General features: G+C 55.6%; 1 protein-coding gene across 5 annotated transcripts; it reads right to left on the reverse strand.

Moving 5' to 3' along the window:
• Nucleotides 1-229: 229 nt before the first annotated feature.
• On the reverse strand, nucleotides 230-26,905 carry MIGA2 (mitoguardin 2). Of its 5 annotated transcripts, none has more exons than XM_060100759.1 (16): nucleotides 26,857-26,905; nucleotides 24,031-24,270; nucleotides 22,948-23,155; nucleotides 21,158-21,270; nucleotides 20,128-20,245; nucleotides 19,594-19,703; nucleotides 15,371-15,488; nucleotides 14,267-14,367; nucleotides 13,550-13,665; nucleotides 12,515-12,614; nucleotides 12,275-12,361; nucleotides 4,456-4,554; nucleotides 4,061-4,195; nucleotides 3,234-3,287; nucleotides 1,916-2,032; nucleotides 231-1,694 (listed from the first exon to the last, which is right to left on the reverse strand). In XM_060100759.1, exons 2-16 carry the CDS (start codon nucleotides 24,124-24,126, stop codon nucleotides 1,488-1,490), a joined length of 1,779 nt encoding a protein of 592 aa, XP_059956742.1. In that variant the 5' UTR covers nucleotides 24,127-24,270; nucleotides 26,857-26,905; the 3' UTR covers nucleotides 231-1,487. The 5 variants fall into 5 exon arrangements, with proteins under 5 accessions (XP_059956737.1, XP_059956738.1, XP_059956742.1 ...); XM_060100758.1 differs by having other exon boundaries at nucleotides 12,515-12,587; nucleotides 26,803-26,897; XM_060100756.1 differs by lacking the exon at nucleotides 26,857-26,905 and adding an exon at nucleotides 26,589-26,710 and having other exon boundaries at nucleotides 12,515-12,587.
• Between the last annotated feature and the right edge of the window lie 537 nt (nucleotides 26,906-27,442).

The following is a 27,442-nucleotide window of genomic DNA, read 5'->3' on the forward strand; positions in this document are numbered from 1 at the left end:
ACGAACGGAATGTCAGGAGGGAGGGGCTGCCTGGGTCCTCCCCACCCAGGAGGCTGCTCTGTCCAGGGCAGCGACTCCAGAGAAGTGGGTTTGGAGCCAGAAGCACGGTTAGCGCACAGCGGTCTTACAGCCTGGGGGGCAGGAGGAACCACGTTGGGGAGGGACTGGGCTCAGACATAGTGGGCCCTCTCCCATCCCTGCTCCTTCCCGCCCCCAAGGGCCAGACCACCCCCCGCCCCGGACCCCTTTGCCATTCAGGGGAGGGTGCCCCCCCCCATCTGAGCCAGTCCCAACTCCAGAGTGTGGAGAACCAGGAGTCTGTTTCTCTTGTAGGCCTCTCTCCACCTGGAAAGGGGCAGACCTCAAAATAAAGTGTTAAGGCAATAAATAAAACAGCCCACCTCAGGTGAAAACACTGTAAGAGAAGTGAGTCTACAAATGCCGGCCAGCCTTCCTCTGCAGGACCAGCGGGGAGGCGGGCTCTGCACCGCTACACGGCTTGAGAGCATTTGTCATCAAGTTGAAGGCAAAGTGCCGGGCAAGTTTCTTGTCCTGATGCTGGTCCAGCCGCCTACATCCTCTAACCTCCCCTGATGTGGCCCCTGGGCCCCCTCACTCCAGGGGCCCTGCTCCTGGTGACCCACGGTCAGAGCCTCCGGCTCAGTGCCTAGCACCAGCCAGGGAGTTCGGGGCTCACAGAGGGCGGGGCAGGGGCGAGGGGACCGGCCCCACCTCCTCCGTCTTTGGTGGTGGCAGAGGTAGGTGGGAGGAGAAGTGACAGCCTTTGTCAGGGCCAGGGTATGTCAGAGGACGGTGTCCTGGTTCAGTGCTTGGGTTTGTTCAAGGGCCTGGTCCCCGCCCTGACGTGAGCACAAGGAAAGCGGCCCCGCCTCTGGATGGCCTGGGCCCGCTGCCCACCAAGGTGCCCCCTGGCCACAGTCTGTGCCTCCCACCCTCCATCTCTGGAGCAGCACATTCTCTCGGGTGGCAGCGGGCCGTCAGGACTGGCCGGGCAGATGCCTGGATCTGAGACTGTCCAGCCCAGGTGCCTCCACCGCAGCGCCCGGCCACCCCCTCTTTCATCTCCACCCTCCCAGCCCCACTCCGCAGCCCTGGGGCGGCAGGAGGTTTTGGGCACCCACCCCTGGGGCATCGCATCTCTGCCTGTCCTGATTCTCCTCACAACCCCTCAGGCCCCACTGGCCACTGGTCCAGCCTCTGCTTTCCCACGAACGGCTGAGGCGGGCCCCTTGGGGCTCCATGCCGCTTCGAGGAAGTTCATCCCCTGGGCCTCGGGGATTCCCAGGTGATGGAGGTTGGGGTGGGGGCGAGGTCAGGGGCGAGCACCCTTGGCCACCATGGCCTGGGCTCTGCCGCTGCTGACGGCCAGACGCCCAGGCCTCCAATGCCGACCCCAAGGCCTTCTCTCTGCCATCAGCCACGTGAATGAGGACCAGCCAGCCACCTCTCCCGGTCCACACCCACCACTACTGCAGCTCCTCTGGGGGCCCATTCTCTCGGGGCAGCACGCCGTTCAGGCCAACACTGCCGGCCACCGGCGCCCCCAGGTAGCCGAGCAGGATCTCGCTGCGGCGCCGGGAGAGCTGGAGGATGTCGTCCGCCAGCGCCGGCACCGACGTGTAGCGCACGTTGTCCAGGTCGAACATGTCCCTCAGGTATTGCACAATCTGGTGCTGGGGGAGGGGGCAGGCGTTGGGCCTGGGCCGGGGCCCCTGCTCCCCCCGTGCTGAGGTCCTCCAAGCCACCCACAGCCTCTTCCTTCACCGCTGGAGCCCTGACCCAGCCCCTTCTGTTCTCGGCTCCTGCCCTCCCGGGGCTTCCTCCGGACCCACCCGGGTCAGGCTCCCAGTGGAAGGAGCAGCACAAGCTCTCAGACACCGAGCTCCCTGTTTACCTTAAAGAAAGCACAGACTTCAGAGAGCTGAGGCTTGGGTCCGAGGAAGCCGAAGGCTAGGACGGGGCTAACGTGCTCCGATACGGAGTAGAAATGGGAGATGAAGCCATCAGGCACCTGTGGAGGGTGGCAAGGCTGAGGGCGGGACCCAGGCAGGGTGAGGCAGCCAGGCCCTGGGGTTGTATTAAGAGCCAGGGCTTTGGGCTTCTCTGGTGGCGCAGTGGTTGAGAGTCTGCCTGCGGATGCAGGGGACGCGGGTTCGTGCCCGGGTCCGGGAAGATCCCACATGCCGTGGAGCGGCTAGGCCCGTGAGCCATGGCCGCTGAGCCTGCACGTCCGGAGCCTGTGCTCCGCAACGGGAGAGGCCACAGCAGTGAGAGGCCTGCGTACTGCAAAAAAAAAAAAAAAAAAAAAAAAAAAAAGAGCCGGGGCTTCAGAGGGAGGCCCGGCTCATTACTGTCCTTGCTAGGTGATGCCGGGCAAGTGACTGGGGCTTTTTGGTTTTTTTTGGCCACACCTCGCGGCTTGCAGGATTTTAGTTCCCCGACTAGGGATTGAACCCAGCCCTCGGCAGTGAAAGTGCTGAGTCCTAACCACTGGACCACCAGGGAATTCCCATGACTGGGGCTTTTGAAGCCCTGGTTTTCACCTCTGCAGAATAGGGGCAACCTCGGGGCTGTGGTGAGGGCTGCACGAGGGGCCCGGGGTGCGCTCAGCACAGGAAGTGCCCAGAGCATGTGGCAGCGGCAGCTGGTATCAGCTGGGCAGCAGAGCCGGGCTGGCAGAGGGGAACAATGGATCGCAGCAGCCCGGATAGTGCAGCCAGTCGCCGCCTGGGAGAGCAGATAATGCAGCCCGGGCGGGAGGGAGGTTCTGCCTGCGCTCTGCCTGCTCCGGGAGCATCCTGCCCCGCCCACGCGCCTCCACCAAGCCAACCGCCATTGCTCTACACGTGCCCTTCCTCCCTCTGAAGACACCCTTTCCCCGCTTTTGATTCCTCTGACATTTCACAATGGCCTGCTCTGTGCTGGGCCCTGGGTGGGAAGATGAAACATCTACGTGTGCCTTTGAGGCCCTCCTGGTCAAGGGAGAGGTAATGGCAGGACAGGTGGCTGGTGCTGTGACAAAGGCCAAAAGGTGCAGCAGGGCCTGGGGGCTCAGTAAGACCTCCCTGCACGAGCCCCATTCCTCTGCCCAGCCCACACATCCTGCCCCTAGACCAGGGTCCAGCACACACCAAATGGAGGGTCAGCTGAGCTGGGCACCACACCCACGGCCCCCACGTGGCGCTCCCCAGAGGCCCTGTCAGCTCACTCACCATCAGCAGCCTCCTCTTGGCTTTCAGGACAGACCAGCAAGCAGTGGCCAGGGCCTAAATCAAAGATGGGAACCCCCGGGGGGTCAGACTAACAGGCCGGGCCGGCAGCCGCTAGCCACCCCCAGTCCGGGACCAGGCCCTTACCCCCAGCTCATCCCACCCCAAGCAGGGAGATGGGGACGGCTGTCTGAGCTCTGTCGTCTCCCTGCCCTCAATTAGGAGCCAGGCGCACCTGACTCTAACCCTTCTGGGCGGCTCCCTGGACGAGCCACCAGTGTTCTCTGGGCCTCAGATTCCTCGTCTGTAAAATGGCCATGACTCAGCAGCCCCAGCTCGCTCAGTGACTGTGGGGATCCATGGTTACCACCTATAGAAGACCAGCCGCACCCCTCTCCAGACCACCCCCAAGGCACACAGCACGGCCGCCCTGCAGGGGCCCTGTGCTCAATGCTCTCCTGCTGTACCTCTTTTTTCTTTTCTTCCCCCGTATTTTAACTTATTTAATGCATTCAAGTGGAACAGCATGAATGGCAGCCCAGAACGGCCTAAGTGGAGCCACAGTGCAGAAGGGAAGGGCACACCCCTCCGCACTACACTGGTCAGAGGAGAGCCAGGGGATCCTGTGGGAAGTTCTCCAGGGCAGGGGACTGGTGTGCCCAGCAGCCCTGGATCACAGCGGTGGGCAGCATCCCAGTGGCGTGACTGCTCCCTGATGGGTGGGGAGCCAGCCTTGGTGCCCAAAGCCAGCGACGGAGGGATGTGGGATCCTGGCGCACGCGTGGGGTCACGTGAGCGTGTGCGTGCCTGGGAGTGGGGCGGCCACCCACCGTCTCCTTGAAGCTGTCCGACAGCCAGCGGTTCCTCAGGACGGCGAGCACCGAGGACGGGGGGTTTTCCAGGTCCTCGAAGGCGTCCATGAGGATGAAGTCCAGCACGATGTCAAAGAAGCTCATGCACACCACCTGCGGGGGGCAGCAGTGCTCTGAGGGCAGAGCGGGCAGGGTGTGCAGGGGCTGGGTGGGAACACCGGGCTGAGCAGGCACACCAGGCGGCGTGAGGAGGGGCCTGGGGCAGGCAGGGCAGGAATGGGGGCTTCTAGCAGCCATGGAGCCATCGCAGAGCCTCGGAATCAAGGCAGAGCTCCTACAGGCACCTCCACCCAGTTCAAGGATCTCAGGTGCGGGGGACCCCAGGACACCGAGGCTCAGCAGAAACAACTCACCCCTCGGCCCTCCAGCTCCAGCCGCGTGGTGGCCCAGGTCTCCGGCCGCAGGGCGTAGCTCAGCATCTCCTCGTAGCTCTCCAGGAAGCCTTTGGGGCTCTGGGGGGAGAAGCAGAGCCTGTTTTGGCCGTGGGAGAGGCCCCAAGACGCAGCTGGACTAGACCCACAGGGGCAAGCTGGCCTGTGCATGAGGGACACACCAAGGCTGGGCCAAGGCCAATCCCTGAGTAGCAGTCATGGAGAGAATAGGGCAGGAAGTGTCCTGTGCCCGCCTCCACACACCCCTGCAGCGCCCAGGGCAGGTCCCGGAGGGGTGCAACACCAGGGGCGCCCAGCAATGTCTCACACCAGCTCGTTACTGAGCACCGACCGCCTTCCAGAAGATGTGCATATGCCACAGAAGGCGCCCACTTTGGAAGGATGCGCAAGGGTGTGAGGTCGAGCCAGCCGCCAAAGTTTCAGATCTCCGCAATCATCGGCCTCACTGGTGAAACGGGAGAAGCTACAGCCCCACACTTGGGGCTACTCTGGGGGAGTCAATGAGCTCGTTCATGTAACACAATCAGGCAATAAATAGTGTATAGGACTAATGCTGCCAGGAACGGAGACGGTCAGCACACAGGAGGAATTCTTCACTCTCTGGGATTGGGAGGCTTAGCTGGGGCTTAAGACACAGTTTGCAGACACAGATGTAATTCACGGACGTGGAAAGCTAGTACGTGCCAGGGCTGATCTAACATGGATCAACTCATTTAATTCATACAGTCCTACGGGGGATGGTCCAATATTGTGCCCACTTTACAGATAAGAATCCTGAGGCTTCAGATCATTGATGTGCCCAAGAGCCTGGCAGAGTGGAACTGACATAGAGCAGCAGGGGCAGGTTGATGCCATTTATAAGAACCACCAGCAGAGGGGGCATTGGATGGATGTTCACCAAAATGTGAACAGGGTGGCGTTGGGGACAATTTTTCTTTCTTTTTGCATCATCTTAGTTTTTTCTACAATTAGCATGAGTCATTTTTATAATCTTTTCTTTCTTTTTTTTTTTTTTTTTTGCCACGCCACACGGCTTGCAGGATCTTAGTTCCCCGACCGGGCATTGAACATGGGCCATGGCAGTGAAAGCCTGGAATCCTAACCACTAGGCCGCCAGGGAACTCCCATTTTTATAATCTTTTTAAAAACTATTTTCATTAAGTTTTAAAGAGAATTTGCTAAGATGACCCTGGGCTGTGCCTTAACCTCCCCAAGCTTCAGTTTCCTCATATGTAAAAGTTGACAACAAAGCTGAAGATGAGGGCTGGCCCTTGCTGACACTTTTTTTTTTTTTTTTTTTTTTTTTGCGGCATGCAGGCTTCTCACTGCTGTGGCTTCTCCCGTTGCGGAGCACAGGCTCTGGACACGCAGGCCCAGCGGCCATGGCTCACGGGCCCAGCTGCTCCGCGGCATGTGGGATCTTCCTGGACCGGGGCACGAATCCGTGTCCCCCATCGGCAGGCAGACTCTCAACCACTGCGCCACCAGGGAAGCCCCTTGCTGACACTTTTGATGGCCGCTGGCATCAGCTCATGACATCCTCAGGACACGCCCATTTACACAGTAGGGGACTGAGGCTTGGGGAGGCTTCACGTCTGGCCCCAGGCATAGCAAGGAGGCGGCCTGATTCCACAATTCCAAAGCCTGGGTGTGTGCAGAGCCTGGCGTCTTCCCAGACAGAGGCCACCCCAGCTCTGCTGCCTGGAAAAACCTGACAGGGCTGTCAGTTACCGCTCAGTCCAGGGCTGGGAGTGGGGTCTGGCACTCAAGAGCTGCTAGATAGCCAGCCGAGCCTCTTCTTGATTTCTTAATCAAAATTAAGCCAAGGACTTCCCTGGTGGTGCAGCGGTTAAAAATCTGCCTGCCAATGCAGAGGACAGGGGTTCAATCCCTGGTCCGGGAAGATCCCACATGACATGCCACAGAGCAACTAAGCCTGTGTGCCACAACTACTGAGCCTGTGCTCTAGAGGCCCTGAGCCACAACTACTGGGCCTTCAAGCCACAATGACTGAGCCCACACACCACAACTACTGAAGCCTGCGCACCTAAAGCCCATGCTCCGCAACAAGAGAAACCACCACAAGGAGAAGCCCATATGCAGCAACGAAGACCCAACGCAGCAAACAAACAAACAAATAAATAGATAAATAAATAAATAAATAAAATCAAGCCAAGTCCTGTAGTGGTGCAGAGGCCGGAGAGAAAATAGCCGAGCCTCCGGGCCCTTCTGGGAGCAGCCGCAGAATCGGCCGTCCACTAAAGCCCCTGACACCTGCTGTAGCCCCACTTGCCCTTCTTCACTTGTTTGTCCTTTCACCCTCCTGGGGAGGCCACAAAGAACAGGCTAAGGGCATGGCTGGGCTCAGGCTGACTGGGGTTCAAATCCCAGCTCCACCTTAATCTTGCTTAGTGACTGGGCAAGCCCCTCTACCTCCCCAGGCTCACTTTCCTTTTCAGCCGAGCAGATGGAGACATCAGGATCAAATGAGCTACCGAAGGTGACGAAATGTGAGTGAAGCACCAGGCTCGCTGTGCTGCTCGGTAAATGGCAGCTGCTGGGAGGACAATGAGTTGTCACTCAGAATCTGCAAAAGATTAGGTCCAGGACCTATGCAGATACCAAAATCTAGATGCTCAAATCCCTTTTATAAAAGGGCACAGTATTTGCATATAACCCAAGCACATCCTCCCCTGCACCTTAAATCATCTCTAGATTACTTATAACACCTAGTACAATGTAAATGCTAAATAAATAATTTGCTGGTGCATGGCAAACCCAAGTTTTGCTTTCTGGAAGTTTCTGGATTTTTTTTTTATAGTATTTTCAGTCTGAGGTTGGTTGGACCCACAGATGCAGAACCTGCGGATGTGGAACCCATGGCAATATTCACGTTTATGGAGCAGCTGCCCTGTGCCAGGCCCTGGGCTGGGCACACACCTGTGCCAGGAGAGCAGGGCTTCTGGCCCTCGTAGGAATGAGGAGGATGCAGGGTGATGGGCAGGATGAGCCCAAGGGCTCTCGGGACCCAGGGGACAAGTCAGGTGAGGTTGTCCTGGGGAAAGAGCTGGGACTCAGAAGGCAGGTGACCAAGGAAGAGAAGCAGGGAGTGGGACAGGTACTTCAGGATACTGGTATGTGTTCCACCTTCTACCCTGGGGGCTGGTACACAGGGGTTCATCTTTCCATTCATTAAATCCTACTTTTTTAAAAAATTTATTTATTTTTGGCTGCGTTGGGTCCTCGTTGCTGCATGCGGGCTTTCTCTAGTTGCAGCAAGCGGGGGCTGCTCTTCATTGCGGTGGCTTCTCTTGTCGCGGAGCATGGGCTCTAGGCACACAGGCTTCAGTAGTTGTGGCACGCAGGCTTCGGTAGTTGTGGCTCGCGGGCTCTAGAGCGCAGGCTCAGTAGTTGTGGCGCACGGGCTCAGTTGCTCCACAGCATGTGGGATCTTCCTGGGCCAGGGCTCAAACCCGTGTCCTCTGCATTGGCAGGCAGATTCTTAACCACTGCGCCACCAGGGAAGTCCACATCCTACCTTTTGATACTCTTATGTGTGTATTTTACAACAAAGTAACTAATGACAACAAAAAGAGTTGAGGAACAGTGTTCCAGGTGCTGAGCGACCAGCACCTGCAGAGGCCAGATCAGGGAGGAAGTCTGTGAGCACCAGAAGCCCTGAGGCCACAGAGCAGAGCTTGGTCTTTACACCAAGGGCAGTGGGAGCGAGGGTGGGTTTTAAGCAGTTGGGTGACGTGTCAGAGGTGACATTTCAGAACGATTACCTCACATTACGCCCAGCCCATGAGGAGGAAGGACTCAGAGGAGAGAGGCGGGTTCAAGAGCTTTGCTCAAACCCATCAAAAACAAAAAAGGAACACAAGCGGCCAAATAAACATGAGAATGCATGCAACCTTGTTAATAATCCAAGAAACATAAAGTAATGGATGAAACAAAGATTAAAAAGATTACAGGGACTTCCCTGGTGGCGCAGTGGTTAAGACTCCACGCTCCCAATGCAGGGGGTCCAGGTTCAATCCCCGATCAGGGAACTAGATCCCACATGCATGCTGCAACTAAGAATTCGCATGCCACAACTAAGAAGCCCTGGAGCCGCAACTAAGGAGCCCGCCTGCCACAACTAAGACCCAGCGCAACCAAATAAATAAATACATACATAAATAAATATTTAAAAAAAAATTACAGGCAGACCCCGTTGACATTGCAGGTCTGGTTCCAGACCACCCCAACACAGTGAATATCTCAATAAAGCGAGCTGCATGAACTTTTTTGGTTTCCCAGTGTGTATAAACGTTATGTTTATACTATACTGTAGTGTATTAAGTGTGCAATAGCATTATGTCTAATAAGACAATGTACATACCTTAATTCCAAAATGCTTTATTGCTAAAAAACACTAACCATCATCTGAGCCATTGGTGAGTCATAATCTTTGTGTTGGTGGAAGGTCCTGCCTCGATGTTGATGGCTGCTGACTGATCAGGGTGGTAGTTGCTGAAGGCTGGGAAGGCTGCGGCAATTGCTTAAAAATAAGACAACAGTGGGGCTTCCCTGGTGGCACAGTGGTTAAGAATCCGCCTGCCAATGCAGGGGACATGGGTTCGAGCCCTGCTCCGGGAGGATCCCACATGCCACGGAGCAACTAAGCCCGTGCGCCACAACTACTGAGCCTGCAATCTAGAGCCCGCAAGCCACAACTACTGGGTCTGTTTGCCACAACTACTGAAGCCTGCGCGCCTAGAGCCCGTGCTCCGCAACAAGAGAAGCCACTGCAATGAGAAGCCGGCACACCGCAATGAAGAGTAGCCCCCGCTCACAACTAGAGAAAAGCCCGCGCACAGCAACAAAGACCCAACGCAAACATAAAAAAATAATTAATTAATTATTTTTTTAAAAAAGGGCTTCCCTGGTGGCGCAGTGGTTGAGAGTCTGCCTGCCAATGCAGGGGACACAGGTTCGTGCCCCGGTCCGGGAGGATCCCACATGCCGCGGAGCGGCTGGGCCCGTGAGCCATGGCCGCTGAGCCTGCGCATCCGGAGCCTGTGCTCCGCAACGGGAGAGGCCACAACAGTGAGAGGCCCGCGTACCGCAAAAAAAAAAAAAAAAAGAAAAAAAAAGAGAAAGACAACAGTGAAGTTTGCCACATCTACTGACTTTTCCTTTCACAAACGATTTCTCTGTAGCATGCAATGCTGTTTGATAGCATTTTACCCACAGAACTTCTTTCAAAATTGGAGTCAATACTCTCAAACCCTGTTGCTGCTTCATCAACTATGTGTATGTAATACTCTAAATCCTCTGTTGCCATTTCAACAACCTTCAGAGCATCTTCACCAGGAGGAGATTCCATCTTGAGAAACCACTTTCTTTGCTCGTCCATAAGAAGCAACTCCTCATCCACTCAAGTTTTATCATGAGGTGGCGGCAATTCCGTCCCACCTTCAGGCTCCACTTCTCGTTCTAGTTCTCCTGCTGTTTCCACCACACATGCAGTTACCTCCTCCACTGAAGTCTTGAATCCCTCAAAGTCATCCAGGAGGGCTGAAATCAACTTCTTCCAAACTCTCGTTAATGTCGATATTTTGACTTCTTCTCACTAATCACAAGTGTTCTTAATGGCAACTGAAACGGTGAATCCTTTCCAGAAGGTTTTCAATTTACTCTGCCCAGATCCACCAGAAGAATCACTATCTAAAGCAGCTGTAACCTTACAAAAGGTATTTCTTAAATAATAAGACTTGAAAGTCAAATATGATTCTTTGATCCATGGGCTACAGAACGCATGTTGTGTTAGCAGGCATGAAAACATGAATCTTGTTGTACATCTCCATCCACCTTGGGTGACCAGGTGCATTGTCAATGAGCAGTAATATTTTAAAAGGAATCTTTTTTTTCTGCAGTGGGTCTCAACAGTAAACCATGTTGTAAACAGATGTGCTGTCATCCAGGCTTTGCTGTTCCATTTATAGAGCCCAGTCAGGGTAGATTTAGCATAATTCTTAAGGGCCCTAGGATTTTGGGAATGGCCAATGAGCACTGGCTTCAGTTTCAAGTCGCTATCCGCATTAGCCCCTAACAAGAGAGTCAGGCTGTCTTTTGAAGCCAGGCATTGACTTCTCCACTCGAGCAATGAAAGTCCTAGATGGCTTCTTCTTCCAATAGAAGGCTATTTCATCTACATTGAAGGTCTGTTGTTTAGTGTAGCACCTTCATTAATTCATCCACACTTAACTGTTTCACCTTGTACTTTTTTTTTTTTTTTTGTGGTACGCAGGCCTCTCACTGTTGTGGCCTCTCCCGTTGCGGAGCACAGGCTCCGGATGCGCAGGCTCAGCGGCCATGGCTCACAGGTCCAGCCGCTCCGCAGCATGTGGAATCTTCCCGGACCAGGGCACGAACCCACGTCCCCTGCATCAGCAGGCGGACTCTCAACCACTGCGCCACCAGGGAAGCCCTCACCTTGTACTTTTATGTTATGAGACGGCTTCTCTCCTTAAACCTCATGAGCCAACCTCTTCAAACTTTCCTTCTGCAGTTTCCTCGTCTCTCTCAGCCTTCACAGAATTGAAGAGGCTGGGCCTATGAGCCATGGCCGCTGAGCCTGCGAGTCCGGAGCCTGTGCTCCGCAACGGGAGAGGCCACAACAGTGAGAGGCCCGCACACCGCAAAAAAAAAAAAAAAAAAAAAAAAAAAAATTACAACAGTAACATCAAAGATCACTTATCACCATAACAAATAGTGATAAAAAAGTTTGAAAAATGGCGAGAATTACCAGAATGTGACAGAGACATGAAGTGAGCCAATGCTATTGGAAAAATGGCACCAACAGACCTACTCGACACAGGGTTGCCACAAACCTTCAACTTGTAAAAAACTGCAAAGCACAATAAAGCCAAAACACACACAATGAAACGAGGTATGCCTGTACTGATATCCAGTACGGGCCAAGATGTAAGGAGACGCAGCCTTATACTGCTGGCAGGGGCTCAAGTTGTTAAGGCATTTCGGAGGGTAAACTGGCATGATCTGCCAGCCTTCAAAACGTCTGTGCCCAAGACGCGGCCTTGCCACAGCTGGGCTTTGCCCCACAGAAAATCCCACAGGTACCTAAAGAGGTCTGATTATAAACAGACTGAGTATAACAGCGGTGTCTGTGATACTGGAAGAGTCAGACACAACCCAAATGTCCGTCCCTGGGAGGACAGATTAACCAGAGCTGACCCACCCGACAGAATGCTACCCAACTGGTCCATCTATTGACCCGGAAAGATGGACGAGATAGACTCTTACAGAACAAAATAAAGCTGCAGAACAGCCTGTAGAACACAAACCAAGCTCTGAAAGTTAAATTACCATATTCAAAGATTAGAGTCTATGGAACGGAGTAGGGAACATACATCAGATTGTGCGCAGTGGTTCCCCCTGGCAGGTGGGGCTCCCGGCGACCCTGTACGGTTTGCACCTCATAATCGGCGAACTTTGTAAAACTGTGTCGTGTTGTAATCAGACATAAGAGGCAAGACAGATCCATATTTTTCAGAATTAGCAAAGGGAGCAAAAAAAAACCCCAACTCTTTCCCTGCTCTCCTACGGCCTGCAGGATGAAGTCAGAGCTCGTCAGCTCGATTTTAGACTGGGTTTTTTCTTTTTCTTTTCTTTTTTTTTTAACAGAACTAAATAAAAGTTAGAAAGATAAAAAAAAAAACAAACAACGCAGGGGGAAGAAGAGCCGAGAAGAGCGCCCCCGACTCCCTGCTACCTTCTCAGCCTTGGTCATCAGGCCCGTCACCATCTGCCGGCCAACCTCCCCGAAGAAAAACTGGTGACTCTTGTCCTCCAGGAGGCCCTAAGGAGTGAGGAGGGAGGGGGTGAGCTGACAGGCTGGCGGCCCCCCAAAGCCATGGACAGGGCAGCACCGTGGGCTGGGCAGGTGGCCATCCGCGCAGAGGAGCCTGCTTGACTGCCCCCATCCCCACAGCGTGCCCCGGACCGCACCCACCTCGAAGGCTTGCCGCACACAATGCAGCTTGGCCAGAAAGTCCTGGTCACTGTAGCAGCCCAGCAGTTCTGTCCTGAGGGGAAGCGTAGAGTCACAGCACCTGAGCCCCAGCCAGCGACACCCCTGTGGGGTCAGGGTGGAGCCCTGGGTGGCCCTGCCTCCACCTGGTAGTGTGACCTCGGGCAGGTGGCTGCCCCCCTCTAGGCCTCAGTTTCCCCCAAACCCAAGGAAGGGGCTGACAGGATGCTCCCTGAGGTCGGGTTGCCTCGATGGCACTGGGCGCCCCCGGCAGGTGTGGTCACTGGGGGTCGGGCTGACCTCGGCCTCCTTTAGGCCCCAACCAGCAAAGGACCCTCTCTAGCAAAGGACCAAAATGGCCAAATTGCTCCCAAGGCGAGGGCAGGGCCTTCTGGGGTAGCTAGAGGTGCCCTGATCTGGGCACTTTATCCAAATCCCAAGGCTTCAGCTGGGGCTTTTGGCCATTTTCGGTCAGTGAACTTTAAACACACATACTTAAATCTGGGCGTCATGACCATCATACAGAACAATTAATTTAAGGTGGATAAGAGCCCTAAATATACCACACAGGAGAAGACTGAGGCTAAGAGAAGTCAGGAAACTTGTCCAGGGCCACACGCCACAAAGTAGCAAGACCTGGAGAGAACCAGGGTCTGTCTGTCTCCAAAGCCTGGCTTCTGCACGGTTCCTTAAAGGAGTATGTCAGAACACAGGGCTCAGGGACAGCGCCCACCGTGCTTCCGTGATTGGACCCCTCTGAGAACTTAGAACACCTACGAATGATTGTTATTTTAATTCCTTATATTAATTAGTTATTGTGATCGTCAACCCTAGACCTGCCTGTCTTGTACCGGGGCCATGCTAGGGTCTCCGAAGCTGGGGCAGGAGCCACGGCCAGACCATCCCACCCTCAGCCTGCCTCAGCTGGGTCCCCACCAAGCCCTGCTGGCTTCCCCAGCCTCCTCCAAGGGGACAGCCCCCACCCCCCGCACCTGCCTCCTTCCCCCCCATGCTCACCTGAGGGTCCGGCAGTGCACTCTGCCCTCCTTCACCAGCTGTAGGGCCTCCTCGTAGGCGGCGGCAGGCCTGGAGAGTGGGCTCGGGTAATCTCCGACCTGCAGGGACTCAAAGAGCTGGGGGGAGGGTGGAAGCCTGTCAGCAGCATTGGCGGGTGGGGGCGGAGCCCTGGGGTGGGTCAGGGGCACCTGCCCAGGGGACTTCTGGCGGAGTCCGGCCTAGGGGCCAACGCTTCAGAGGGAACGTCAGCGGGAATGCTGGCCGAGGGCAGAGGCCCGGGTTTGAGTTGTACTCTGGCTCTCAGCATCCCCATCACCGGGTGCCCTTCCCAAAGGGACCATCTACTGGACACACGCCTGTGTCCTCCCACCCCAGGAAAGGACAGCCGCCTGGCACACGTGGCCATGGCAGGAAACTAACCAAGCGATGAGCACTCGGTCTGGAGAAGGAAGAGGCCGGCGTGGGCTGGAGCCGCTGGGGACGGGGACCCCTGCCCTCACTCATAGGACCTACGACCCCTGGTTTCTCAGGCTTCCCCATTCCAGCAACACTGAAGAGTCCCCCGGGGAGCAGCACTTGGCAACCTCCAGATTCTGCTCCCATCAGAGGAAATTTCGCCTTCACTTTCCCACAACCCAGTGCTCGCCCGCCAAGGAGCCGCGCGGGAGCCCTGGCCTTCACCCCTCTCCCCGCAGCCATCCCCGCAACCCGCGTCACCTCAGTGGCGGAGAAGAAGGAATCCTCCGAGGTCAGGCTGTCCTCATGGTCCGCCCGCAGATGCAGCGAGCCCTCAGTCAGGGGCAGCATGAGGGTCCGCTCTGGGCAGAGAGGGAAGGGAGGGGCTGCGCTGAGACTCCTGAAATCACCGAGCTTCGAGCTAAATGTACACCAAGCCTCCCAACACCCGATTCTGGACGAATGATGCTGATGGTGGCAAAGCTCCTATTTTCTGCGCTCACATCAGGGGACCTGCCACGTCCGTACCGCCTGACCCTGAGGCCTGTGGGCCCTGAGCTCTGAGGGCAGGCTGTGCTGTGCTGTGTGGCCCTGGGCAAGTTGCTCCCCTTCTCTGACAAGCTGAAACAGCCTCTGATGCCAAAGGGCCACTCACTCAGCACTGCCATCCCCACCCGCTCAAGGGCGAGGGGGTCTGGACACCCAAGGGGACTTAGGAACGGTTCACAGCCCCGAATGCCCCACCAGCCTTCTCAGTCACACGGGGAGGCCAGAGGAAGTGGGACTGCTCTGACGGGGACAGGAGTGGAAGATGTGTCACCCTGGCCAGCCCTCACTGGGCCTGTGTCATCACTGGTAGAGCCAGGGAGCCCGAAACTCAGTAGTCCGATGTTCCCCCCGGGGGTGGACAGCACCCAGGGAAGGGCCCTGGGGGGTCACAGTCACCACAAAGGGTCTGTCACGCAGCAGGCACTAGAAGACCATTGGCTGTTTGGCTGAATAACTTCATTACATCTCAGTGATGTCACGCCCCCTGACCTCAATGGGCAGGGCAACGGCACGTGTGTTCTCAGCCCTGTGGCCTGCTTCGGGCTAATCTCCACGTGAGCCACCCTCCGCCCACCCGGGGTCCGCAGAATAGGGCTCAAACCAAACACCTGGAACAGCCGGCAGGGGCGATGTTGACATACAAGCCTCAAGGCCCGCTCCCAAGGGGATGGGGCAAGGCACACCGGCCAGGGACTCCCGGGGCCTCATTCCAATTCTGTTCCCGCCTGTGGGGCCTCAGTTTCCCCATCTGTGCAGGGAGGCACTGATCGGATGAGGTCGTGGGCCCTGGGGATCCTGCGCCCCGGCCCCGCTCACCGAGGTCCAGCAGCATGTTGTCGGCCGGGAAGGTGGACCCGAACTCCTCCTGCAGGTGGTAGGCCCGGTGCAGCAGGGACTCCAGCTTCTCCGCAAACTCCCTTCGCTGTGACTCTGGCTGTGGGTAAAACAATGACGGTCAACCCAGGCCCCCCAAGCTCCCCACGCCAACGGCCCCTTCCTTTAACCATGATGGGGCCCCAGGCCCCGGGGAAACGGGACAGCTCTGAGGCCCAGCAGCAAGCGCAGGTCTGGACTGAGCTGCCCCACACAGGGACCACCAGCAGCGCACGGCCAGTGCACACGTGAAACTCGGCCAGTCCCACCTGACATGGGCCATAAGCATAAATACACACCAATTCCAAACACTTAGTATCCCCCCTGCAAAAAAAACCCCAAGACTACAAGAACGTGAAATACCTCAGTGATTTTTCATCTTGACTACATGTTGAAATGATAATATTTTGGATATACTAGATTATAGAAAATATATTATTAAGTCATTTCAGGGCTTCCCTGGTGGCGCAGTGGTTGAGATTCCACCTGCCAATGCAGGGGACACATGTTCGAACCCCGGTCCGGGAAGATCCCACATGCCGCGGGGTGATGAAGCCCGTGCGCCACCACTACTGAGCCTGCGCTCTAGAGCCCGCGAGCCACAACTACTGAAGCCCACACGCCTAGAGCCCGTGCTCCACAACAAGAGAAGCCACCGCAATGAGAAGCCCGTGCACCGCAACGAAGAGTAGCCCCTGCTCGCTGCAACTAGAGAAAGCCCGCGCGCAGCAATGAAGACCCAACGCAGCCAAAACTAAATAAATAAAATTTAAAGTCATTTCACCCATTTCCGTTTGCTTTTTAACACGGTCTCCAGAAAATTTTTAATAAGATACACGGCCTCCTACTGAACAGCGCTGCTCTAGTCCCGAGCAGACCTGGTCCAGACCTTGGCGCCACCAGTTCCAAGCTGTGTGACCTTGAGAAAATAACTCCCTCATTCTGAGCCTCGGTTTTCTTATCTGTCAACTGAGGTAAGAGAACCTACTTCCTAGGATTTTAGGGAAAACGTGAATGAAATAAGGCATATCAAGTACTTCCTACAAGACTGGCTCATGGTGATGGCCAGTAAGTGCTGGCTATTATAATCAGAGGGCAGTTAGGAGCCCAGAAAGAGCTGGGTTCAACCTGTTCCTGTTAACCGTGTGCACTTGGGAAGGCATCGCACCCCTGGCACCAGAGCCTGTGGCCTCAGTGACCTCTTCGCTGCCCTTGGCCTCCAGACCAGGGTGTGGGAAGACGTGGGCACTGCTCCTTTGAACCCAGGAGCTTCTGGGCCAGGGGGCCAGGCACGGGCAGGCCTGACTCTGTTTTCCACAGAGGCTGCCAGATCCTGCAAGTACACGTAACCAGACCCTGGGGAGGAGACAAGGGCCAACTCGGGCCTCAGGTCACTGGGAGAAAGAGGCGGAAGCATTCAGAGGGGGACAGTAGGATTGTAATGGCTGCCTTTCACTGAGCGCTAGCCCTGGACCGGCAACTCGCTGTCCAGCCTCAGGGCTTCCTTGAGGCAGGGATTGCCATGACCCCACTTCACAAAGAAAACTCAAGGAGGTTATGTGGCCCAGCGCACCCAGCTAGAGCCTGGCGGAGCCCATGGGACCCCAGACCTGCTGGCCGTCTTGCTCAGTAACCCCGCTCAGTGTGGCCAGCAGAGCCTTGTAGCTTTGGCAGATCCACCAGCTCTTTCTCTGGGAAGCCACCTTGGGATAGAGAATGGCTTCTTACATACAACACAAGTGACAAAAGAATAATTAGATACACTGAACTTCATCAAAATTAAAAACCTTTGTCCTTCAAAGGACACCATCAAGAAAGTGAAAAGATTGGTAATTCCATGGCCATCCAGTGGTTAGGACTCTGCGCTTCCAATGCAGGTGGCACAGGTTCGATCCCTGGTTGGGGAACTAAGATCCTGCAAGCCGTGCGGTGCGGCCAAAAAAAAAGAGGAAAGGGTAAAGACAACCCCCAGAATGAGAAAAAACATTGACAAAAAAAGTACAAGAAAAGCCTTCTCCTCCTTTCCCTGCAGACCCTCTCCTCATAGATCACTGTTAACAATCTCCTGTGGGGACTTCCCTCGTGGTCCAGTGGTTAAGAATCCACCTTCCAATGCAGGGGACACGGGTTCAATCCCTGGTCAGGGAACTAAGATCCCACATGCTGCGGGGCAACTAAGCCCACACGCCACAACTACTGAGCCCTCAAGCCACAACTAGAGAGAAGCCCAAGTGCCACAACGAAAGATCTCACGTGCCACAACTAAGACCCAATGCGGCCAAAGATATAAAAATAAATAAATAAATAATCTCTTGTGTTCTGTCCAGAGGGAAATAAAAGTGCACATACACACCAGCAGTTGCCAACAGGCATATGTAGGCAAGGATGGATGTCTTTTTAAAAATGTACACATCAGCAGAAATTAGTACAACATTGTAAACCAACTATACTTCAATAAAATAAATAAATAAAACATACACATGGGTCATGAATCACTATGTTATATACCTGTAACTTACATTATGCTACACATCAACTACATCTCAATAGAAAAAAATGTACACATGGGTCACTATACACATTCTATATCTTGCTTTTTTCACTTAATAAAATATAGTGGAGAGAGCAACCTAACAGCCCATACAGCTTTCCTTCAGCCTTTTATTTTTTTTCTTTGCCTCGCCGCGCGGCTTGTGGGATCTTAGTTCCCCAACCAGGGATCGAACCCCCACCCCTTGCACTGGAAGCACGGAGTCTTAACCACTGGACCGCCAGAGAAGTCCCTCCTTTTTTTCTATTTATTTTATTTATTTTTTGGGGGGGGCGGGGGGGCTGCGTTGGGTCTTTGTTGCTGCACATGGGCTTTCTCTAGTTGCAGTGACTGGGGGCTACTCTTCGTTGCAGTGCACGGGCTCTAGGCCTGCGGGCTCCAGTAGTTGCAGCACATGGGCTCAGTAGTTGTGGCTCGTGGGCTCTAGAGCGCAGGCTCAGTAGTTGTGGCGCACGGGCTTAGTTGCTCCGCGGCATATGGGATCTTCCTGGACCAGGGCACGAACCCGTATCCCCTGCGTTGGCAGGTGGATTCTTAACCACTGCGCCACCAGGCAGGCAGATTCTTAACCACTGAGCCACCATAAAGGCTGCCTAGTATTCCAGACCCCTACTGATGGGCACTTACAGTCTCCAGGTTTTCATCTTTTTTAACTACTACAAAACAATTCATCCTAGGACATATATTTGGTGTGCTTTGCACACAAAAAATTTTATTTTGGCTTTTCCGCTTTATTTCTCTTTTCTGATATTGAGATAAATATTCACTTATAGAAAACTTGGACTGTGCCAAAAAAAAAATGTATAAAGAAAAGACAAGACAAAAGCTGTGTGACCCAATCAACTATGAACACACGATATTTCCCTCCAGCCTTTCAAGAATGCTTTTTTTTTTTTGGCCAAGGGGCATGCGGGATCTTAGTTCCCCGACCAAGGATCAAACCCATGCCCCCTGCGGTGGAAGTGTGGGGTCTTACCCACTGGACCGCCAGGGAAGTCCCCATTTTTTTTTTTTTTTTTGGCTGTGTTGGGTCTTCGTTGTTGCACGCAGGCTTTCTCTAGTTGCAGTGAGTGGGGGCTTCTCTTGTTGCGGAGCGCAGGCTCTAGGCATGCAGGCTTCAGTAGTGGTGGCAATGTGGGCTCTAGAGCACAGGCTCAGTAGTTGTGGCACATGGGCTCAGTAGTAGCGGCGCACGGGCTCTAGAGTGCAGGCTCAGTAGTTGCAGCACATGGGCTTAGTTGCTCCGCGGCATGTGGGCTCTTCACGGACCAGGACTCGAACCCGTGTCCCCTGCATTGGCAGGCGGATTCTTAACCACTGCGTCACCAGGGAAGCCCCCCGTATTTTCTTTATGTAGTCAGGATCAGGCTGTAATCACCAGTGTGATTTACTGAGTAATTACCAAGTACCAGGCATGGGCTAATGCACCTTACGTGAACTTTCTTACTCAGCTGGGTCAACATCCTGGTCAAGGGGAAGCTCCCACCCAGGAGGACGTGAAGGGCTGGCAGAAGGCGGCACTGCTAGATGCCTCCCAAGCGTGGCCCCCCACCAGCCACACCACCAGCCTTCCCGGTGGCCGGGGGTAGGAGAGACCCGGGGGAGGACTGCGTACCTCGGATGGCACCTCGGACGCGGTCTCGGGGCTCCGGAGGCCATCCCCCCTCTGCCCCACGCTCAGCGCCTGCTCCCACTTCTGCAGAGCTTCCTCGAATAGCTCCATGCCTGAGTGTGGGCGGGGGAGATGGGAGAGAGGGGTGTCAGGCCCCAGCGGAGGGAGAGCAGCCGTGCCCCTCACCGCGTCACTCAAGACGGGGCTCAGAAGAGAGAGGAGGCAGGAGAGCCTGGGAGGATGGGAACAGCCAGGACCATGTGGACCAGGTCCTGACCCCTTTTTCAGGGCTGGCCAGCTCACAGGTCTTCATTCAGACCAGATCTGTGCCTGGAGTCTCTGCCCGGTCCAGAAATGGCTGGAAACCATTGATGGGGATCTGGGGTGGGTGGTTTTGGAACTGGTTGCAAGCAGCACCCAGAAAACCCAGCCCAGGCTCCCGGGAGGAGGCCACGCTCCCCACTACCCTGCCCCGGCCGCGGGGGTGGGGCGGGCGCTGGGCAGGGGGCTGCCCAAGGCCGGCCTCCTGGCCCGTACCTTGCATGTAGAGGCTCTCAGCATTGCCGCTGCTGGTGGTCACGGGCTCCTCCATCCCTCTGGTATCCCACGGCCCTGAGCATGCAGCCACAGGGCTGGATGAGTTCACCACTACCATCTGGGTGCCAAGTAGTGCAAGAACCCGAGAATAAGGAATGAGGCCTTCCCAGACCCTTTGCAGGACCCGAGCCTCCCCCCACCCCCTGCCCCTCACCACACGCCACGTGCCCTCTGCAATACCATCCCTGATGCCAGCCCCGGGCTGCAGTGGCCGAGCCCTTGGCCCAGCCTGCTTCCATCAACGCCAAGCGCCTGAGGACGGGTCACAGAAATGGCCAAAGCAGGAGGAAACACTGAGGCCAATGCCCAGCCCGGGAAGCTGCAGCCTCCTACGAAACCCACCCTGAGCTCCACTCCCGAAAGGCATGACCCCCTCCCTGCTCCGGGGCTCCACTACGAGTGGGACAGGGAGGACTCAAGGAGCACCCATTACATACGGGCCGGCAGGGCCTGGCTCTCACCCACGCGTCTCTCCCAGGCGGGAGCCAAGCCCGCTCTTGCTCGTGCCTGGGTCCCCAGGGCAGTGGGCGGCTCAGAGCTGGGGCTCAGTGCTCGCTGGATGAGTGAACAACTAGACGAGTGAATGAGCCAAAAGCCGTTCCCCAAGAGAAAATCAACTTCTCTTTGTCTTATTTATCTCTATATCCTCAGCACCTAGTAGTCCCTGACACAAAGCCGGTGCTTGCTCAGTGTCTGATGAATGAATGAATGAATAAATGAATGCACTTTCATGGGTAAGTATCTTCCCCAAGAGATCAAAGCTTCTCTTCCGCATTTATCCACCTTTCCCTCACCAATGCCCGGCACACAGTGATCACTGACCATCTCTGGAAGTCTGCACGGATGGATGAGTGAATGAACCAACGAATGAATGGATGGAACCTCTTCTCCCACCTTCCTACCAGCCCAGAAGCCCCCGAGGGCAGAGACCGGAGCCCCAAGGCCGTGACAGGCACCCTGCTACCCTCACCGAGGCCAAGCTGTGGGAGGAGCCTGAGTGCTTGCTGGGCTCGATGGAGGAGATGCCGCTCAGAGTGTCGTTGCTCTTGTTACTGGGGCTCTGGACCCTCCGGCTGGAGTAGCCTGTGAGGAACAGGAGGAGAGGGGTCATGCCAGCTTCCCACCCAGCCTTTGCACGGCTGTTGCCCGCTCCGGACCCCTCTCCCCGTCCTCATCTGGGAGTCGTCCTGACCTTCTAAGTCAGGGTGACAGCAGAGAACCCCCAGGGCGTGCACCTAGCAGCAGAGGGCTGGGCCCCTGCCCCTTGTCCTGCTCACTTCCGTACCCCTGTTACGCGGCGCAGGGCCTGGCCCGGAGGGGCCTGGATCTGCTGGGTTAAGCCTGAGAATGAGGCCCAGCCACTTCTGCCTCCTGACTCAGCTTCCCCTGTGTGGTTGACTGACTGACTGATCTGGAATTCTCCTTCGAAAAAGGATTTGAGGTACCAACTTTTCAAAATACATAGTTTTGTTTTGGTTTGGTTCTTTTAAGTGAGAAAAGTAGGGAAGGCAAAGTAAGGTGGAACCAGAGATGGTACTGGCACAAAGCAGCAAGAGGTTAGTCCAGAAACGACTCCAGGCTTCCAGTGGGGCCAATGCAGAATGGAAAGCCAGCTGTGCCGGCATGTCTCGTGGTCTTGTTCTAGATTAGTCTACAAACTTCTCTGTCCAATTGAAAACACAAAAACTTCCCTTTTGCAATGATCATTCATAATTAAAAGTCATTGTCGGGCTTCCCTGGTGACCCAGTGGTTAAGAATCCTCCTGCCAACACAGGGGACATGGGTTCGAGCCCTGGTCCGGGAAGATCCCACATGCCATGGAGCAACTAAGCCAGTGCGCCGCAACTACTGAGCCTGCGCTCTAGAGCCCACGAGCCACAACTACGGAGCCCACGTGCCACAACTACCGAAGCCCGCGCGCCTAGAACCTGTGCTCCACAACAAGAGAAGCCACCGCAATAAGAAGCCCGCGCATCGCAACAAAGAGTAGCCCCCGCTCGCCGCAACTAGAGAAAGCCTGCGCACAGCGACGAAGACCCAACGCTGCCAAAAATAAATAAATTAAATTAAATTAAAATTTTTTAAAAAGTCATTGTCACAAAAGGAGATTTTGCCTCTTAAAACAAGTTTCTTCCAACATGAAAGCCTTTGAGGACTCCTTGCCTTGGAAAGCGATCTGTATACGGCAAACACGGGGTTACTGGGTTACAAGATTAACGGGACCATAAGAGGCTTTTAAAGCCATACCAGCAGACAAAAAACAGGTCAGTGGCTGCCAGGAGCTGGGGGCAGGAGAAAGGGGCTGACTACCAAGGGCCCTGGGGGGATTTAGAGCAACATTTCTTGATTGTGGCAGTGACTGTATGACTATAAGTGTTTGTCAAAACTCAAAAAACGGTGAATCTTACTGTACGCAAAGAGAAGAAGAGGGGGATGGTGAGAATACCAAAAGGCTCAGGAACCATCTGGCCCTTTCTGCTCCTGAGCCAGGGGACTTGCATCGCTGGACGGAGGAGCCGCACCCCACCAGCCCACCCTGGACCCGGTGCTCCCAAAGGGTCCTCAGATAATGAGAACCATCGCTTCCAATGACATGTGCATCCGGCCACATCACCCAGCAAATCCTTACAATGACTTGCTTCCCAGGTGAGAGGGACTCAGCTTGGAGACAGGATGTCACTAGCCCAAGATCTCAGCTCATAGGGGTCCAGCTGAGACTCGACTCCAGGTCAGGCCCTTCCCCACCACCTCACACCTACCTTTCTTCACTGACGGGACCTTCCTGGCCATGAGGATGGGGAGGGGCGTTGTGCCCAGATGCTCGCCTCCCATCTCGGGGCCGACCTGCTTCTTCCGCCGTCGCCTCTTCAGCTGGTGGGCGGCCAGGGCCAAGGCCACAGTCCCCAGGGCCGTGGCAAAGAGGACCTTCCGCAAGCCTGGTGTCAACCGCAGCTGGGAGAAGGCAGACTGCAAGAAAAGAGGGAGCAGCCAGTTACATCTCCCTGGGAGAGCTGCCCTGAGGAACACGTGAGGGGCAGGGAACGCGTCAGGCCTCCTGACCAGGAATGACTGAGAGGCAGCCACCTGCAGGGGGCTGTGGGGGTGGGAGTTGGGGGCCCTGGCCTCTGAAACCTGGATCACAGAGATGTAAAAGAGGGGGACGGGGGATGGCAAAATGACAAGGCCAGGAGATCGTATCTGGGGTCCAGCAGGTGTCCCCAACACCATCGGTCAGGTTTCTACCAGCTGCAGTGACTGAGCACCTATGCCAGCTACTGCACCAGGATTTTACCTGTGTTACCTGTCCGAATGCCCATCATTTTCCAGGTGAGGCACCTGAAGCTCTCACGGGTTAGGACGCATGCTTAAGGTGACAGAGAGGCAGAAGCGGAGCTCAGGTCTGCCCACCCCGCTTCTTCACTCTTCAAAGACAATGACGTTCACTTTACCCGATGGTTCATCTGTACACTCCCCTGCTCCACCCTCACTCTGCCCGCTGGACCGGGAGCCCCTCGAGTGAGGCTGCCTCCCACAGGGCAGAGCTTCAGGAAGTGTCAAGAGGACTGGGCAGCCACAAACATTTAAAGTTGGCAGGCATTACTGACCTCTTTTATAAACTGAGAAACTGAGGTCAGGAGTCCACATAGGCCTGGGGTGGAGACCGGGCTTGGGACCCCAGACTCCGAACCCAGTCCTCCTTACCCTGCTCAAAGAGGATTGCCTGGGACAGCAATCACGAGGGCCCAATTTTCCTGGATGCTGAGGGACCCTGGGATGAGTGGCTCAGTGTTTCAGGGACCAGAGGGGTAAAGGGCAAGACCACAACCCGCCCCGATCTTTACCTGCCCAAACGTCGTGTAAAGGAACACAGGGATCTCTGCCACCGTCATGGCCAGGGCCTGGATCATGGACATACCCTCAGTCCTCCGGAATGCCATGGCAGGATGGGCACCCCAGGCGAGAGCCCTCGGGGCCGAGAGCTTCCAAGGAGAACGTCTTCAACTGGTTGCTGGCTGGGTCCTGGGCAGCATCCACGCCCCGAAAGGACAGGGACACACATACCAGAAGGTCCCTCCACAGAGCTGAGAGACAGACGACCAAGTCAGCCACAAGGGTGTGTGCATGTGAGCATAAAGAAACACACACAAGAGTGGGGGATGCGGTGGGAGCAAAGCCGACGTGTGGAATGCGAGGCCTGCAACCAGGCCCCCGCCTTCTGCACCTGCCACCAGGAAGGTAGCCAAGTGCCCCACGGACTTTCTGCCCACCTTGAGCCCTGGGAGCAGAAGGCAGTGTCTGACATGCTGGCCCAAGTGAGGACCCAGAGCCTGGGAGATGGATAGGTCACTCTCAAACTTGGGGCTTTATACCACACTTTCTCAATCTTTTTAAACCCATGGCCCACGTGCTAAGCAAAAACCTTAGGCCTCTAAAGGGTCAGACCCCTGAGTGAGAATCATTGCATGTTTTCCACCTCCCACAAAACCAAGAATGTTGTACTTCCTGTGGACATATTACGACAACAGCAGGGTATTTCCTCAAATAATAACAGCTACTATACCTTATGTGGGTATTCTGTGCAGAGTTCCTTACATACATTATTTCATTGAATCATTACAATTCTATGAAGTAGATGTGATCTACCTCCCACACCCCTGCCAATTTCCAGCGAGGAAATTGAGGCTCAGAAAAGGTAAGTCAGGAGTCCAAAGTCACACAGCTGGTACCAGGCGGAGTCAGGACTTGGACCAAGATCTAACGGACTTTCGACTCTGCGCTCAACACAACCCTTTCGCCAAATCTGACATGGAGCAGGAAGTGGGTGTCTCAGCAGAACTACAGACTACAAGGGCAACTTTCCCCTAAGGCCTTCTGAGACCCCCAGGGTACTCCACGGCCCATTCCAAGGCCAGTGAATAAGTGGCTTGAGCACATATAACCCAGTCCCCAAGATCCTGCAGAGAGCTCCGCGACCACCACCACGAAGGCCAAGGATGCCTTCAAGGTCTCCTGGGACTTCAAATGAAATGAACACGAAGGCCAGATGGACCCTGTCTACCTGGGATGGCGGCCAAAGTCACTGGACCGGCACAAGAAACGGCTTATCCTCAGTGAGTGGGAAGGATGAATGATCCTATCAGTTAGCTTGTGTGTGTGTGTGTGTGTGTGTGTGTGTGTGTGTGTGTGTGTGTGTGTGTGTGTGTGTGTGTGTGTGTGTGTGTGTGTGTGTGTGTGTGTGTGTGTGTGTGTGTGTGTGTGTGTAAGAGCGGCAGGCAGACAAATATTCTAGGGCTGAAGAAACTCATGTTGTCAAGGGTAGGGGACATCCTGCCAGGAGGCTACAAATTGAGCGATGTGACCTCCAGTGGTCACAAGCCAGCTCTCTCAGCACCACCCCCAACTTGGCCCAAGCCTCAGAACGAACGAGGGAAGACAAGAACATCAGAGCATCAGCGGCTACTATTTCCCAAGCACTTACTTTAACAGGCCAGGCTTGGAACAGGCTCTCCATGGGGGGTTTTAAGTCTAGTCACCCACAGAACCCTCAAGGCAAGCACTGTTTATCTCAATGATGGGGAAACTGGGGCTCCAAAAGGTAATCAACCCTACCGAGGTCGCTGAGTAAATGGCCAAGCTGGGATATGACCTCAGCTCTGGGAGACCCCAAGGCTTGGCATTTACCTGCAGGAAAGTCAAGAGCAGCCTCTGCTGCCCCGACTGAGGAAGGGTGGCAGGTGCCAGGTAATGACACCCACGCCAAGACAGCTTCACTCCAGGGATGGATCCATATCCAGCCCAGCCATACCCCGTCCTTCCTCCTGGCACGACCCAGGGCTGAATGAGAGAAGCCTCCACTTTTTCTCTGTGATGACAAGACCATGGCAATGTCCCCCACCACGTGGACACTCCTAATGTCGTCCCCACCTGGGAAAGTCACCTCTCCTGTAACCTTGGGCAGTAACCTCCTCATTCCACCCCCACCAGGGCACTCACAACCTCTCAGCTTGGATGCCCACGCTTTCCATCCCGGACACCTCTTCCCCTGCTCTGAACCACCCCGTAAATGACTCTAGCCTGAGCACCCTTCATGCCGCCTTGACCCCAGCAATGTCCCCTCTGCCCAGTCTCCGTTCATTCCACACCGGTGGGACACCTCAGCAGTCTGACCCGGACCGGCACTGAGCACTCCCACGCTGGAGCTCAGCAATACCCCCTTCTTCAGAATCTGCTCTTTCCATCCCAGACAATTCCTTGCGCATGCCCTGGTCAGGCCCCCTCCTCTCTTGCCCCGACCCCCGGAATATCCTTGAGGGTCGTCCAGGTGCCCACTGCCGCCGCCTTCCACAGCCCGCGCACCCGCTCCTTCCATCCCGGTACTTGCCCAGCGCGGGTCCAGTACCTGCGCCCCTGCTCCGATCTCTGCAATGTTCCAGGCCCGGGCATCTTCCCACTGACCGGGTACCTTCCGTTCCACCTCTCGCGCCGCCCACGGCCCGAGTACCTGCTCTTTCCAACGCTGGCCCTTCTAGTCGGACTAAGCTGGGACACCTGCAATCCTACCCAGTTCCCCGCTCAGGCACGGCTCCCGCCCGCTGCAAGCCTCAGTCCCGGACCTTGCCGCGCCGCCCGCCTGCTCCGCGGGCTCAGCCCGGACCGCCACCACTCACCCAGGATCCCATCGCTGCGGAAGGACAGCGTCTCCTTCCCCGGCGCCCGCGCAACCAACCTCGGGGCCACGGGGGGCGTGGCCTCACGCAGGGCCAACCTTTCTTTGGCCAATGAGTGTTGCCGAACTCCTCTGCACCGCCCCGGCCTCTGTGCAATTGGGTGGGTCACGTGACCAATGTTGTCTCACCCTCCCTTCTCCCTCTGTTCCACCCCCTAAGTGCGGTTGAGGCGCGGAAGTGATTTTTTTTCTCTCCTGTGATTGGCCATCGAGATTAGATTGACCCGGGTGCCTGAGTGAGGCGGGGCCGCTCTTAAAGGGATGAGGCGGAGCAAACAGATTTCGAAGGCGCTTTGCGGAAGGAATCGCCGGTGGTCTGAGCTCTCACATTTGGTTCCTCTGCCTCCACTGGTGCCCACACGGACAAGTTCTTCCCGCCCTTCGAGCGCCCACTTTCCAACGCCACCGCCTCTAACTTCCTACAGCATCCTCCTAAGCACTTGCCACTCTCCACTTTCTGGGGTTGTTTGCAGAAGTGCCACGCCTCCCCTACGAGACGTTGTCTCCCTAAGAGTTGGCGTCAAGTG

This window comes from Mesoplodon densirostris, chromosome 6, assembly GCF_025265405.1.
Source record: "Mesoplodon densirostris isolate mMesDen1 chromosome 6, mMesDen1 primary haplotype, whole genome shotgun sequence".
NCBI classification, from domain to species: Eukaryota; Metazoa; Chordata; class Mammalia; order Artiodactyla; family Ziphiidae; genus Mesoplodon; species Mesoplodon densirostris.